Source organism: Molossus molossus, unplaced genomic scaffold (assembly GCF_014108415.1).
Source record: "Molossus molossus isolate mMolMol1 unplaced genomic scaffold, mMolMol1.p scaffold_m16_p_18, whole genome shotgun sequence".
NCBI classification, from domain to species: Eukaryota; Metazoa; Chordata; class Mammalia; order Chiroptera; family Molossidae; genus Molossus; species Molossus molossus.
Window position 1 is genome coordinate 57,647,585 of NW_023425353.1, and position 14,971 is coordinate 57,662,555.

General features: G+C 41.3%; 1 protein-coding gene across 2 annotated transcripts in view; it reads left to right on the forward strand.

Annotated features, from left to right (window-relative positions):
- The first annotated feature begins 1,187 nt into the window (after positions 1-1,187).
- Positions 1,188-14,971, forward strand: part of WDR48 (WD repeat domain 48) — a 35,132-nt gene continuing 21,348 nt past the window's right edge. For both annotated transcript variants that reach the window (XM_036266191.1, XM_036266192.1), the window contains exons 1-3: positions 1,188-1,240; positions 12,698-12,838; positions 14,690-14,768. In XM_036266191.1, coding sequence (XP_036122084.1) covers positions 1,193-1,240; positions 12,698-12,838; positions 14,690-14,768 — 268 coding nt within the window. In that variant the 5' untranslated portion in view covers positions 1,188-1,192. The remainder of the gene's footprint in view (positions 1,241-12,697; positions 12,839-14,689; positions 14,769-14,971) is intronic.

The window sequence follows — 14,971 nt, forward strand, 5'->3', positions numbered from 1 at the left end:
AACATTATCATTTCTACATGTAATCAGTATGAAAATTGTTGACACATTTTACATTCTTGCCTTCGTCCTAAGTTTTGAAATTTGTTGGGCAATTTACTGTGCCATCGTATCTCGACGTGAGCTAGCTCTATTTCAAGTGCTCACTCACCATGTGTGCCTAGTGGGTGCTGTACAGGGCTGTGCAGTTCTACACAATTCCCTTGCACAGGAGTCTGACTGACCTCAGCACCTATAATTAGTGTCAGGAAAACTCTGAGTCAAACCTTCACCCGGAAGGGCCTGTCACACAGGTTTAGGAGAGATGGTTTAAACCAGATTCTTGAGTGAGCCCAACTCCTTCAACATTTGCAACTTCACCAGTGGTCTTTGTCCTGGCCGGTTTGGCTCAACAGTTAGAGCATCAGCACGTAGACACGAGAGTCCCAGGTTCGGTTCCTGGGCACATACCTCAGTTGCAGTTTGTCCCCAGTTGGGGTCCTGTGGGTGGCAACCACTTGATGTTTCTCTCTCTCTTCTCTCCCCACCCCCTCTTGCTCTAGCTGAAGATAAATGCAAAAATGTCCTGGAGTGAGGATTAAAAAAAAAGGTGTTCTCTGAGAGAAATTTTAACTAGTGTGTATTTTTTAAAAAGTGGTCTCTGAAAGCAATTTTAACTAGTTGTACTTTTTCACCTTCCTAACGTCCTTTTATCTCTTATTTAAACATACATTGCTCCTGAAGATGGGGGCCACCTCCTTCGAGGCCAGTTTATAATTCTCCGCATTTTGGGGTGTGTCATGGCCAATCTTTGGTTCTCTTGGCGGACTAGGAAAATTTGGGGGAAGGGTGTCTGTCCAAGCCACCCACGTTCCAGCATAATTAATTCTGTCAGCGCTCTCCTTATGCTTGCCTGGGCCCTAGGGCGGGCGGTCTGGAGGGCAGCACAAGCCAGGGTTTGGAGGCACAGGGCTGGGTTCCGACTGCTCCCTCGGCTGAAACCAGCTCTCTCCGAGACCAGAATCATACGCACGCGGCCATTTCTCGGTACTTGTACCTCACAGGGCCACCGGCCACGGCGACAAACAGCGCTTGCGGAATGAAGCACCAGCCTAACAGCCGCCTCATCACCTGCCTTTGGCCAAAGGGGTAGAGGCGCGACTTCCGCCTGGACGGAGCCACTTCCGGAAGTGACGTAGGAGTGTCAACATGCAAGATGGCGGCCCATCACCGGCAGAACACGGCTGGGCGGAGGAAAGTGCAGGTATGAGAACCCGGCTCCTCGACCTCTCGGACGTGGCTGCCAGCCCGGGCCCACCTCCAGCGAGCAGATGCCCCGGGCCGGGCCGCGCTCGGCCAGGGTAGCAGCTTGGGGCGAGCGGGACGAGGCGCGGCCAGCGGCGAGGGGTGGGGCCGCGGCGCTAACGGCTTCAGGAGGGGGAGGGGGCGGGGGGCGGCCGACTGAGCTCTGGGGCCCTCGGACGCTCTGTTCGGAGCCCGGGGTTACCCGCCGCTCGCCGCTCGCTTTCTCAGGGGCTTGGGCTTGCGAGGTCGGGATAGGCTGGTTCGCCGCCCACCTGCCTCCCCCGTCCCTTGCCTGTCCCCAAAGCGCTCTGCCCTAGCCGCGGCGGAGCGGAGGCCTCCGGGCACTTCCCCCGGCGGGCTGGCGGGCGCCCGGGGGCCTGTGCGGGGGCGTGGCGGGGCGGCCAGCGCAGACCCGTGTGCCGGGGCTTCTGCTCCGGAGAGCCCCCTGCCTTTTATGTCGGAGCTTTCTCCCTGGTGAGGTGGAAGGGACCGGGGAGTGTGCTGGTATTAGTGGGGAAAATAAGATCTTTATGTTCTCGTGAATCCACATTTGTTTTATGGGTACGTTTGAGAGTTATTATTACCTATTTTCAGCGATGCAAGGAGTAAAAGCCTTACTACAGGTGTTTGTTGCAGGTGTAGTGTATACTCGTGACGGTGTGGTGCCCTTACTCATTAAACATTACTGAGTACTTAGTTTGGCCCAAAAATGCACAGAGAATTGAGACAGTCCAGCAATAAGTAACATCCGGCCTGAGGACACTTTTTTTGTTTTGCATTAGTCTTCAGAGAGAGAGAGAAACATCGACGTGAGAGAGACACATTGAGTGGTTGCCACCCACAGGACCCCAACCAGGGCCGGGACAAATTGAAACCGAGGTAGGTGCCCTTAGCGGGAATTGAACCCGGGTCCATGGGCCCCCCGCTCTAACCGCTGAGCCAAATGGGGCAAGGCCACCGAGGCTTTCTTTACAAAACAGCGTTATCTGTAGTTCTACAGGTTGAAATCAGTGAGTGCTCCTAAGGTCACCCCAGCAAATTCACTTCTTTGTTTTATTGATCACATTGTTGAGTACAGTATTTTAAGCACTCAGGAGATGTTGAATTGAGTGAAATTAATAAAAATCTAAAATAGTTTACCGTGTTATAATCCTCACCCAACGATATGTGTTTACTGATTTTACAGAGAGGAAGGGGGTGAGAGAGAGAGAGAGGAGAAAGAGAGAAAGAAACATAGATCAGTTACTTCCCGAATGAGAGAGAGAGAGAGAGAGAAACATGGATCACTTGCTTCCCGAATGTGCCCCGACTGGGATTGAACCTGCAACCTAACTATGTGCTCTGATGAGAGTCCAACGGCAACCTTTTGGTGTATGTGAAGATACTCCAAACAAGTGAGCCACTGGGCCAGGACTATTAGGTGATTTCTAAGTGCCTCAGTGACGGAATTTAAGTAACCCGGCATGCAAGCCAGGTGGGCAAACTGACTGCTTCTGACTAAAATGTAACTTAAAATGGTCATTTAATTGTATTCTAGATACTAGAATGGTACACTCCTTAGGATAGTAAGGAGAGTTAATCAGGCCTCTCAGTTTCTTGTGTTTAGACTTAAAAGGCAGTATAAAAGTATAGGATGGGGAAATGTAAATCTGTAGTGTGTGTGGAAAACTGGGTTTTAATAAGCTGAATGTGAGCCATGGCGTGTAGAATAAGAGGGATGATAATTCCACTTTTTGATGAGCAGAGTACAGAACTAGAGTTTGAGGTTCAGCACTTATCACCTTGTTCTTAATAGGTATAGTAATCAGCCCTGGCCGGTTTGGCTCAGCGGTTAGAGCGTCGGCCTGCGGTCCTGAGAGACCCGGGTTCGGTTCCCTCTAAGGGCGCGTACCTCGGTTGCGGTTTGTCCCCGGCCCTGGTCGGTCGTGCGGGTGGCAGCCACTCGATGTGTCCCTTTCACATCGACGTTTCTCTCTCTCTCTCTCTGTTCCTTTCTCTCCCTCCCGCTCTACCTGAACAAAAAACAAAAAAATGTCCTCGGGTGAGGATAAAAAAAAAAAATAATAGGTATAGTAATCAGATTGATAAAGTAGCTTTAAACTATTTCCTATGAAGAGCATTCAAAAGAACTAAGACTAGTCTGCTGAACAGAAGATTTGGTGAATCTTGTTAGCTACTTTCAGAAATTTCCCCCAAGGTCCAGAATCTGTGTGAAAGGCCACAGAGCTTGATTTTATCTCAACATGAGGAAGAATTTTTGTTTATGGAAGTGTTTTTTAAACTAGAGCATCTTCACTGCAAAAACCCCCACAAACAATACAAAAGCATAAGTGATAATTGTCCTCCACTCTTCAAGAAAACTAGACAGTGTGATATATAATCTTAGACCAGGTTTTTTCACCCTGAGTGTTATTGACATCTTGGAGGGGATAATTCTTTAGCTAGGGGAGGTCTTGGGAGGTCTTGTCCGATGCGTTGTAAGTTTTGCGTCATCCTGGCTTCTACCCTACCCACTCGATGTTAGCACCTTCCCACTTGTGACAACCAAAAATGACTCTATAGACATTTTCAAATGTCTCCTGAAAGGCAAAATTTCCTCTAGTGGAAAACCAGTGTTCCATAACTCTTCATGCATATGTACCTGACTAACGTGATATTTTACTCTAAATGGAGTCATAATAGTCACTGTTTTGTGTTTTGCTGTTTGTCAAAATTTTAAATATATATTGCCTTTGACCCAGTAATTCTCCTTTTAAAAATTGTTTTACCAAAGTATATATGCATGTAGCGTTCTCTAGTTATGCAAGGGTGTTTATTACAAGAACTGTGAAGAAAAAACTGTCAATCAGTAGTCAATTGGCAGACATCTTAGGTACATTCATGTAGTGGATTAATTTGCAGTTGTTAAGAAGATAGGTAGATCTGTACTATTAAAATGGAAAGGTGTCCAGAAGTCAGAAAGCAAGTCAATATAGCATGGTCCCATTCCACAAAGGAAATAATGCATTTTAAAAGTCTGGAAGGATATTAACTGATTATCTCTGGTGTATTAGATATGGGTGATTATGGGTAAGGCAGAAAATGGGATATTTTTTGCTTTAACATATATGAACCTTCATATTTTTAAACTTTTTATAATATTCTTTGCTCTTATAAATAAAAAATCTTTCCATTTTGGAAAAATATATACGGCTACATAAATATATTTTGCCTCTTGTTTATCTGTGTCTTATACCAAGAGGTAGTAGCCCTGAGGTCCATTACCAAATTATAGGCCAAAAGAAACCCTTGAAATTTACATTATTGATAAATGACCAGTGGAGAAGGATCCAAACATACTGCTTATTAATTATAATGTAGAATAAGCACATATCTGCCATCTTCAACTTCTAAGGAGGTTGGAGATGAATGTGAGGGGGTAGGGATGAATTTGTGATTGTCAGAAATATGATCAGACAAATATGTAAATTCACATATATGATGCAGTTATTTTCCTGGTAATCAAGATAATCAAAGCAAGTCTTTTCACATCGAGGTGGTCCCTTAGTGTTACGATTTTCCAACAAACTGAGTCTGTTGGTTGGCTCTCTCTCTCTCTCCATCTTTCCTTCAACCATTGCCTCTTCTCTCATTTGCTTCAGAATTCTTGGGGGGAGGTTGGACAAAAGTCACTAGGATTTCTGGTTCAGGAGCAACAACCATGCCCTAATATTCAGTGATGGTTCAAGAATATAAATACTTGGTCTTTCATAACAATTATTTGGGTTGGAAATGACTCAGAAACCAACTTAACCAGGCTCACATAATAAAGCACTGTATTTGCTCATGTAAATGAAAACTCAGAGATAATGCTGATTTCATGCAAATCTTGAACCAGAGAGCTCACTGTGACTCTCTACCCTAAGAAGTGAGGTCAAGTCAGCTGTCTTCTCCTATTCCCAAACTTCCAGCTCTAGGCCTTCCTTCTTGGTGGCATGGTGGCTGCAACTAACCCAGACCTTGTGTCCTCTCACCACACTATCCAAGGTGTCAGTGAGTCTCTTAAGTAGCCTTTGCACAGTTTCTCCTAGAATTTGCTTGCCTTGAGGAAAAAACATTGGGAACAGAAGTGAGGAATGGAGAGGCAACCAACAAATATCTATTCTACCAGTACTCAACTCTTTTCCCTGCTTAATATTTAGTTATTCTAGACCTATTCAGAGTTCAGTGTGGTCTTTACTCCTGATTTTTGAGTCCCAATTCTGGGTTGGTTAATTAATCTTTGGTACTTTTTTAAGGAAGTAGAATGATGCCAAATCCTAGCTTCTCAAAAAAAAAAAAAAGACCCTTTCAAATTAGAAATATCTGAGTTACTTTTTATGTGATAGGTAATTAAAACTGTGGTGCCGATGTGGGTCTGCAAACTTTCTCTAAAGGGCCAGATAATAAGAATTTTAGGCTTTGAAGCCCATTCTGTATTATAACCACTGAACTCTGCTAATTATAACACAAAACCATCCATAGATATTACCTAAATGAAGAGGTGTGGCCCTGTTTCAATAAACCTTATTTACAAAACAGGATTTGGCCTGGGGGCAGTTTTTTACTAACCACTAAGTAGAAGTCAGGAAAGACTGCATTTCAGAATTCTTTTTATTTTTTATTTCTTTTAAATATGTTTTTATTGATTTTTCTAGAGATAGGCAGGGAGAGAGAGATAGAAACATTGATCAGCTGCCTCCTGCATGCCCCTACAGGGGATTGAGCCCGCAACCCATGCATGTGCCTTGACCAGGAATCAAACCAGGACCTCTCAGTCTATGGGATGTTGCTCAATTCACTGAGCAAACTGGCCAGGCTGAGAATTCTTTTTAAAATTAACATTCTAGCCCTAGCCAGTTTGGCTTAGCAGTTAGAGCATTGGCCAAAAGATGAAAGAGTGACAGGTTCCATTCCAGCCAAGGGCATGTACCTCGGTTGCTGTTTGTCCCCAGCCCCAGTTGAGGTCATGCAAGAGGCAACCAATCAATGTGTCTCTCTCACATCAATGTTTCTCTTTCTTTCTCTCTCTCTCTCTCTCTCTCTCTCTCTCTCTCTTCCTTCCTCCTACTCTATCTGAAGATAAATGGAAAAATATCCTTGGGTAAGGATTAAAATTAAATTAACATCCTAGAAATATAGATTTGAGTAGAAAGTCATTGTCCACAAGATCGAGTAGGAAAAACAGATATAAGAATTATTGATATTTGGCCAATTTTTCTCGGCCAAATTTAGCCTGAGTTAGCTTGATAGCTAGAAGTAGTCTTGCACAAAAGAGCTGTGTAATTCCATTTATAGGGTATTATAGAACAGCCTATGGTGAAAAATGTCAGATCTAGATTGAGAGTGGGGTGTAGAGGTTGAGGATGAGGATGAGGATGAGGCAGCTTGCTAGGGTAGTGGCAATGTTCTGTGTATCTTAGTAGGTGTTTGTATTATACGGGTGTATTCGTTTGTCAGAGTATCTATATACACTTAGATTTGTACATTTCACCCTAAGTAAATTTTACCTTTAAAAATAAGGAGCCATTGCTGCTGGTGTGGCTCAGTGGTTGAACGTTGACCCATACACCAAGAGGTCACCAGTTAGATACCCAGTCAGGGCACATGCCCAGGTTGTGGGGGGCATGCAGGAGGCGGCCAATCGATGTTCTCTCTCATCAGTGTCTATCTCCCTCTCCCTTCCTTTCTCTCTAAAATCAATAAAGAAAAATTAATTTTTAAAGCCATGAATAAATAATTAACTCTAGTTAATGATATACATCAACTAGAAGTATTTAGGGGGAAGTATTATTGATGATGTGCAACTTACTTTGAAAAGCATCAAAAAATAACATGGATCAAATTAGATAATTAAGAGGTAAAGCAAATATGGAAACTGTGCATTGTAGAATACATGTATGTGGCAGGAATGTGAATGTTTGCTGTGTAATTCTTTCAACCTTTGTATGTGTTTGAAATTTTTCATAATAACAAGTTGGGAGATAATAAGTTTTAAAGGTTACATAATAGTTAAATAGTGATATGCAGCAGATGAGCAGGAAGTGAAATTTTAGTTGCAGTGTCCAGAGAAGGCCTTGCTGAGGAGAGGCTGACTTTTGAGTAAGGATCTGAAGGAAATGAGATTGCCATGCGGGGAGGAGCATTCCAGTGAGAATATCAATTGCAGAGGTCCTGAAGTGGGAATGTACCTGGCCGATTTGTGCTATAAAGGTGCCTTTGGGTGGAATGGAGTGAGTGAGGGGAAGAGGAGTAGGGGGGGAAGGCAGAGCAGTAATTGCAGTAACCAGATCATGGAGAGCACTACAGGGCATAGTGAGGTCTTGGGCTCTTACTCATGAGATGGGAAGTAGTGGTGGATTTTGAACAGAAAAATACACATGATATACCTGTGTTTTAATAAGATCGGCGTGGCTTCTGTATTCAGAACAGACTGTGGGTGAACCAGAGCAGAGAGGGGAGGCCAGTCCCTTTTCCTAAGTTTGTTTTTTAAGGTCCTGGGGATGTACTTCAGCAAAACTAGGAGTAAACAAAGAGAGGAGACATTGGAATTCAGGAAACAATGGCTCTAGCCCAGAAAAGCCGTAAAGTGAAGCTCAGAAGATGGCAGCTGTGTCAGCAGACAGAGGGCAACCAGCCCAGTCTGGAGTGTAGGGTGGAGGATGCTGAGGGGGAAGCCTTCTGGGAAAAGGGAGTGAGGTAGATTTTTTTTTTTTTTTTTTTTGGTACCTGCCACTTGCAGGAACGAACCCGGGACTCTGGTTCACAAGCCGATGCTCCAACTGCTGAGCCAAACTGGCTAGGGCTAGATTCTTGCTGGAATATCTAATATGGTTCAGCAATGAAAGAAAATAGAAAAAGTAGAGGAAGCCATTGAAGAAGGAAAGAAAGATAGAACTCAGGGAAAAACAAATAGCTCTCTGAGGAAGGAAATGTATTCATAATAGTACTTAGCTAGTCAGTAGCTAGCAATTACAAAATCAGTGTAGCACTGATTATTCAACCAAAAATAGCAGTATTTCTCTATCAGAAGACTAGAGGGAGGAGTTATTGGAGGTGGTTTTAGAGTTACATCCTAATCTACCAGAGTCTGAGTGAATAGGTAAATCTAAAATGGGTAAGCCAGAAAGCTGTAGAATATGCACAGTATTTCAAGAAATGCTGAGGAATAACTATCCAGAAGAAACCACAAGTTGAAATTAGTTACCTCTAGGGATTAAGATTGGTATGGGGAGTATGACACAGACAGTAGGTAAATGGTTTTTCATTACAGTCTTTCAGTACTATTTGATTTTCTGAGTATAGACAAGAATTACTTGGATACAAATTAAATTATAAATTCAAAAAGCTGAGTAATATATGCCCATTGTGAAACATTCACACCATATAAAAAGCATGAATGACCGTAACCATAATCCAGAGTCTGAGCTTTTTAAAAAAATATTTTTTTCTTTATTTATTTTGGAGAGAGAGGAAGGGAAAGGGAGAGAGAGAGAAACATCCATGATGAGAGAACATCGACTGGCTGCCTCCTGCATGCCCCCCACTGGGGATTGGTCCCACATCATGATCATGTACCCTGACCGGAAATCAAACCAGCGACCTCTTGGTGCATGGGTCAGCGCTCAACCAGTGAGCCACACCTGCCAGGCTCTGCATTAACATTTTAAATAATTAAATAGTATTTTGTTTTATGGATGTGCCAAAATTTATCCAAATAAGATGCTTCTAATTCTTTGCCATTTTCAATCACACATCTATGGTAGATACCTTTGAAGAGGTGGCCCAGGCTTGTTTTGCTAAGAATTACTTTCCTTCTATAATGAGGACCTGACAGTCATGTTGATATTCTCTGACCCTTTCCCATTGGACCAATCAGATAATTTCCCAGAAATGTTAAAATTAAGATTCATATGTGCTGCACGGTCTCTATTAAAGGAAATATGCAGAGAGAAGCAGATGAGGGGCCTTAAAGCCCCAGAGAAAGAGAGATGGCAAGAGACTGAAATTCACATTGAAGCCAACTTGGTTCTTGATGGCTTTCTAGTATTGATTCATGCAACAAATATTTATTTAATTTTGTCTATGCCGGACACTATAATGAGTGGTGGGAGGAACAAGGCAGATGAAGAAGATGTAACAAAAAAAGATAAATATGGAGTGTGGTAAGAACTGTGAAAGAAATAAGTAGGGTAAGTGATAGGGGGATGAGATTAGGGAGGACCTTTGAGAGGAGGTGACCTTTCTGCTAAGACCTGAAGGGTTGAGGTGAGCCAGACAAGATATAAGCTGGGGGACGAGTTCCTGTGTGGATTGGAGAGGTGGGGAATCTTTCTGGCACAGAGAACAGTAAATGTGAAGGGACGGGAAGAAGAAAGAGCTTGATGTGCTTGAGGAACAGAAAGGAGTTTGGTGTGACTCCTGTGAAAGAAGCAGGGGGGAGTTAGCTGGAAGGAGAGTGTGAGGATGCAAGGTAGAACCAAAGTATGTAAGGAATTTGAACTTTAAATGTAGCAAAAAGCCTTTGGAAGGCTTCAGCAAAGAAGTGTCATGATTTTATTTTAAAATGTCTTTTATGAGTCATAACTGTATTTCCTGCCCTGAGCTGTTAGATATCTTGTATCCTTATGTTAAAATAATTTTTTTTTTCAATGTAAGCTGGTTTGAGTAGATTTCATTTAGTTACCTGTACTCAAAGGGCTGGGTTAAGACAACATCTTTGTTGTCTTTGTGTGTACAACGCTGGCCCTTTTCAACACATGTTCATTGGCCTTTTTTTTTTTTAATTTCCTTTTCATGACCTTTGTTCCTCTTTCTGTTGGAGAGTTTGACTTGTTCTTACTGTGTTGTGAGGAATCTTTGTATGTTGTTGAAACTTTTGTCTTTTGTATTTATTTCATTGTTTTTCCAGTTAGATGTTTGCCTTTTAACCTTGCCCATACTATTCTTTGATATTAGAAGGTATTTTTAAAAAAACAATTTTATTGAGATAAAATTTATTTAATATAAAGTCACCCTGTTAAAGTATACAATTCAGTTATTTTTAATATATTCGCAAAGTTGTACATTGATCACCCAATTCTGGAACATTTTCATTGTCCCAAAAAGGAACCCATAACCATTAATAGTCATTCCCCATTCTCCTCTCCTCCAAGCCCCTGGCAACCACTAATCTACTTTCAGTCTCCGTGGATTTACATATTCTAGACATTAAGAATAAATAGAATAATAAAATATGTGACATTTTATAACTAGCCTCTTTCACTTACCATGTTTTTAAGATTCATTCACCTACTTCACTTTTTTTTTTTTTTTATCCTCACCCGAGGACATTTTTGCATTTATCTTCAGATAGAGCAGGAGAGAAAGAGGGAGGAAGAGAGAGAGAAACATTGATGTGAGAGAGACACATCGAGTGGCTGCCACCCACACGACCCCAACCGGGGCCATGGACAAACTGCAACCGAGGCACGTGCCCTTAGCGTGAACGGAACCTGGGACTCTCTGGTCCCTGGGCTGACATTCTAATCGCTAAGCCAAAACGGCCAGGGCTACTTCACTTCTTTTATGGCTGAAAAATGTTCCATTGCATGTCTATACCATATTTGTTTATCCTTTGTTGGTTGATGGACATTTGAGTTGTTTCCACTTTTTGGCTCTTGTAAAGGATGCTGCGGTGAGCATTTGTGTACATGCAAAAGGTTTGACTTATGTTTGGTCAGATCAGCATTGCTGTTTTCCTTTGTCAAGATTGCTATCTTTTTTGTCATGTTAGCAGAGCCTTCTCAATGGTGTGTATATAAATATTTGCCTGTCTTTTTTAAAGTATTTTTATGATTGAATTACTCAATTTCAGTCTTTGGTCCACATGAAAATTCATTTGGACCAAATGAAGATTTGAAAAAAGAATATGTAATTTTTCCCTATAGAATCCCTAGATGCTCCTAGATAATTTCCTAAGTAATTTATCATGCCCTTGTTGATTTGAAACACTATGTTTACACCAAAATAAAAAATTTATAATAGGAAAATAAAATTTTGTTTTATTCCATTGATTTTTTTTATATAATTACTATTGTGGTACTTCATTGTAATTCTGGTAGCTTTAGCTTTAAATTACCTTTTAAGATCTTTTTTTTTTTTTTAAGATAGAGAGGAAGGGAGAGGGAGAAATAGAAATATTGATGAAGCATCGATTGGCTGCCTCCTGTATGCCCTCCACTGGGGATCTGGCGCACAACCTGGGCATGTGCCTTGACCGGGAATCAAACTGGAAACCTCTTGGTGTACGGGTTGACACTCAGCAACTGAGCCACACCGGCCGAGCCCTTTTAAGATCTTTAAAGAATATGCTTTCATTTTCAGATAACTGGGTAGTCCCCCCAAAACATTGTGCTATGTATATTGTCAACTTCTAGAAAGAAATTCAATGGGTTCTGGCCAAAGGTGGGATATATTCACAAATTCAGGAAACAGTGGTTGATTTTGAATCTTCCTGTGCTGTAGTATGGGCCTCCTTTAGGTTTTTTGTTTATGTGACTTGTTATCAGTTATTTTAGGTTCCTGTTGCTGTTGTAAATGGGTCTCCCCTTGAACCTCGAACTTCCCTTTATATTCTTAACTGTTTTATTTCATTAAATTAGAAAAAGGTTGCTTTTGGTTACTGGCCAGTTTGTTGACTTTTTCAAAATTGTAATTGCTTTTGGTTGGTTCTCTTGAGTTTTGCATGAAGCAGACAGAACTTATCTACAGTAACAAAACAGTGGAAAGTGCTCTGAAGGAAAATTTTAGTGGCTGGAGGAACACAAAACTTCATTTGCTTGCCAGGTCACAGAAGGCCTTTTTGAAGAAGCATAATTTAAACAGAAACCTAAAGACTGCAGTAGGTTTGGCCAGAGAGAGGGGAGAAAGACCTTCCAAACACACAGGACTGGCACATGTGACTGTCTGGAGGCACAGTGTGTGCAAGGAACGGAGGCAGAGTGGGCAAAGATGAGTGGTAGGAGAGATGATCCAGGTACTTAACAGCTGTGTAGAGGAGTTCAGGTCAGATTGTGAGTCTAGTAGAAGCATTGGAGAGGGTTGAGCAGGGGTGAGACCCATTCCAGTCTCCAGCCGCTTTGTGGGAAATGGATGAAAGACAACCACTGAGTGCAAGAGGAGACCAGTAGGGAAGCCATTACCGTAGTTTAGCCTCATACTTTTTCTCATCTTGGACCAGGCTGATATTAACATCATTCTTCTCTCCTCAGTCCTTCAGTTTTTATAGAGTAAAATAAATTTTTATTGGATTGAAAAATAAGTTTTATATTGGAAAACATGGGATTTTGAGTTTCAGATGGCCATTTTATTGCATGTCTGTAACTTCATAAAAAGCAAATGTTGATATATTTGTCAGGTTTCCTATGTTATTCGAGATGAAGTGGAGAAGTACAACCGAAATGGAGTCAATGCCCTGCAGTTGGACCCAGCCCTCAATAGACTTTTCACGGCAGGTCGAGACTCCATCATAAGGATATGGAGTGTCAATCAGCACAAGGTAAGGCAGGGATCAAGTTTGCATTTGAAATCTATACTCTAAATTTTGATTTGTCTAATATGGCATACCTTTCAGAGTTCCAGGTGTAATCTCTGAGCACTGAGTTATTTGGTGCATTTTATAAAGACATTGCAACCAACATTCTATGAGAAAAACACCCCTATGGGAGTTTTAGTATTTTAGCTTAGTATTTCAGCTAAGGTAGGGACTCTTTACTACAAAGAGAGATTTGTCTGGTAGGGGGATTACTTGCAACATTTTTTTTTTTTTTTGCTTTAAATACATTCCCAAAAAGCTTCTTGGCAATTCTTTTCACTACTACTAAGAAAAGATTAAATATGCTTTTACATTTATAACTAATCTTGAACAAATACTTTGATTTCTTCAAGGTTGGTGTAAAAGTATGAAGGCAATGTGCTGCCCTTCAGGAGATTTAAAGTCTGCTTTCTTAAACAGGGAGCAGGATTTAAATATATGTAAAGACAGATCCCTAAATGGCAAGAAACATTTTGTATATTTTGTTTAAATGCTTGTATTGTGAATAACATAAAAGGGAAGAATCGGGGAGGAAAAGGGCATTTATTAAGCTCCTAGCTATGTACCATACGCTCTTAGCACTTCATATCCAATATGGTCCTAATTCTCACAGTCCTCCTCCAAAGCAGCTGTTAGGGTTCATGTTCATAGTTGGAAACAGGCTCAGAGAAATCCATGATTAAGTAGCTAGTGAGTAAGAGAATTAGAGCCCTTCTAACTTCAAAACTCAATGCCAAACCTTGTAGTTTTAAAAGTCTCTGTCTTCTTAGCAAGCTTTGTACATCTGATGTTCAGTCCAAAAAACACCCACTATTTTGCATACTTGCTAGATACTGTTTCTTTAAATGGACTTTGGCCTAGTGGGCATGGATTCCTTAACCAGTGGCAATAGTGAATGACATGTCAGAGACATGGAAAGTAAGAAAACCATGGCCTTTAAGTGCTTTCTGGAACTTAACGTTTGAATTGTAATGTAGTCTTTCTGGGAATTAACAGTATTTCAAACAAATTACAGGAAACACTCACAGAAATTAACCTGGAAGAATCTAGAAAGCTTCCTATCCTGCCCTCAAATATCTTTTTTCTGAACCATTTTATGATGAGATTGAATAGCATCATTTCTCAAATAGACTTGGAGAGAGCTGTTCTCTTTGCCCATGTAGTGTCTTGAACTTGCCTGTCTTGAGTGTAGGATGTAACTGAATACTCTTCTTGAAAAGACCTCTCCTGGTAATTAAGCCAAGTGAGAGGAATAGAAGAATCTCAAATTACTGAATCGAAATGGTGACTAGGGTAGTTTAGCCCTTGGCTTCCATTTCTTTTGAAGGACTGTAGCTATCTTGAGGAAAACATTGAATTCAGAAGGTAAAAACCGCAGTAGGAAGCTAAAAGGAAAAGTGTTCATCTCCCTCTGCAGTCAGGCTGAGCTGCTGCTCACCACTCATCCGCCTCATTTCTGCCCCTGCTGTCTACAGTGAACCTTCACCACTGCTGATTCAAATCCCCAGCCCGCAAATTGGTTCATGTCCTGCCCTTCCCAATAAACCCCTTCCTGTTGCATTTTTGCCTTCACTAACTCAAGGCATAAAAATTAAGCATTTGTCCTGGAAACCTTGGCTTTTTTAATAAAATGACCCTGAAACAAAACTGTGCACATCTGTTATCTGGAAGCATCAACTCTTGGGGGCTAGATTTTAAGGTCTTAGAGCAATGTGTCACACTAATTGAAGAATGTAAACATATCTATAATTTGTAATATATTTTATCCTCTAAGATAAACTAATGACATCCTTATGATTTTTCTTTTAATTTCAGCAAGATCCATACATAGCATCTATGGAACACCATACCGATTGGGTAAATGACATTGTACTCTGTTGTAATGGGAAAACATGTAAGTATTTCTTTGATTATTGGGCTTCAGAAATCTTTTAATTTAATTTATTGGGGTTTTTTTTCTTCGTTTTTATGTAAGCTTTTTATTAAAATATAACATACATATAGAAAATCATACACACCTTGAGAGTACAGTTCAATAAAACTTTGCAAGGTGAACACCCATATCAAAAAACAGATTACCAGAAGTGCGCCCCTACC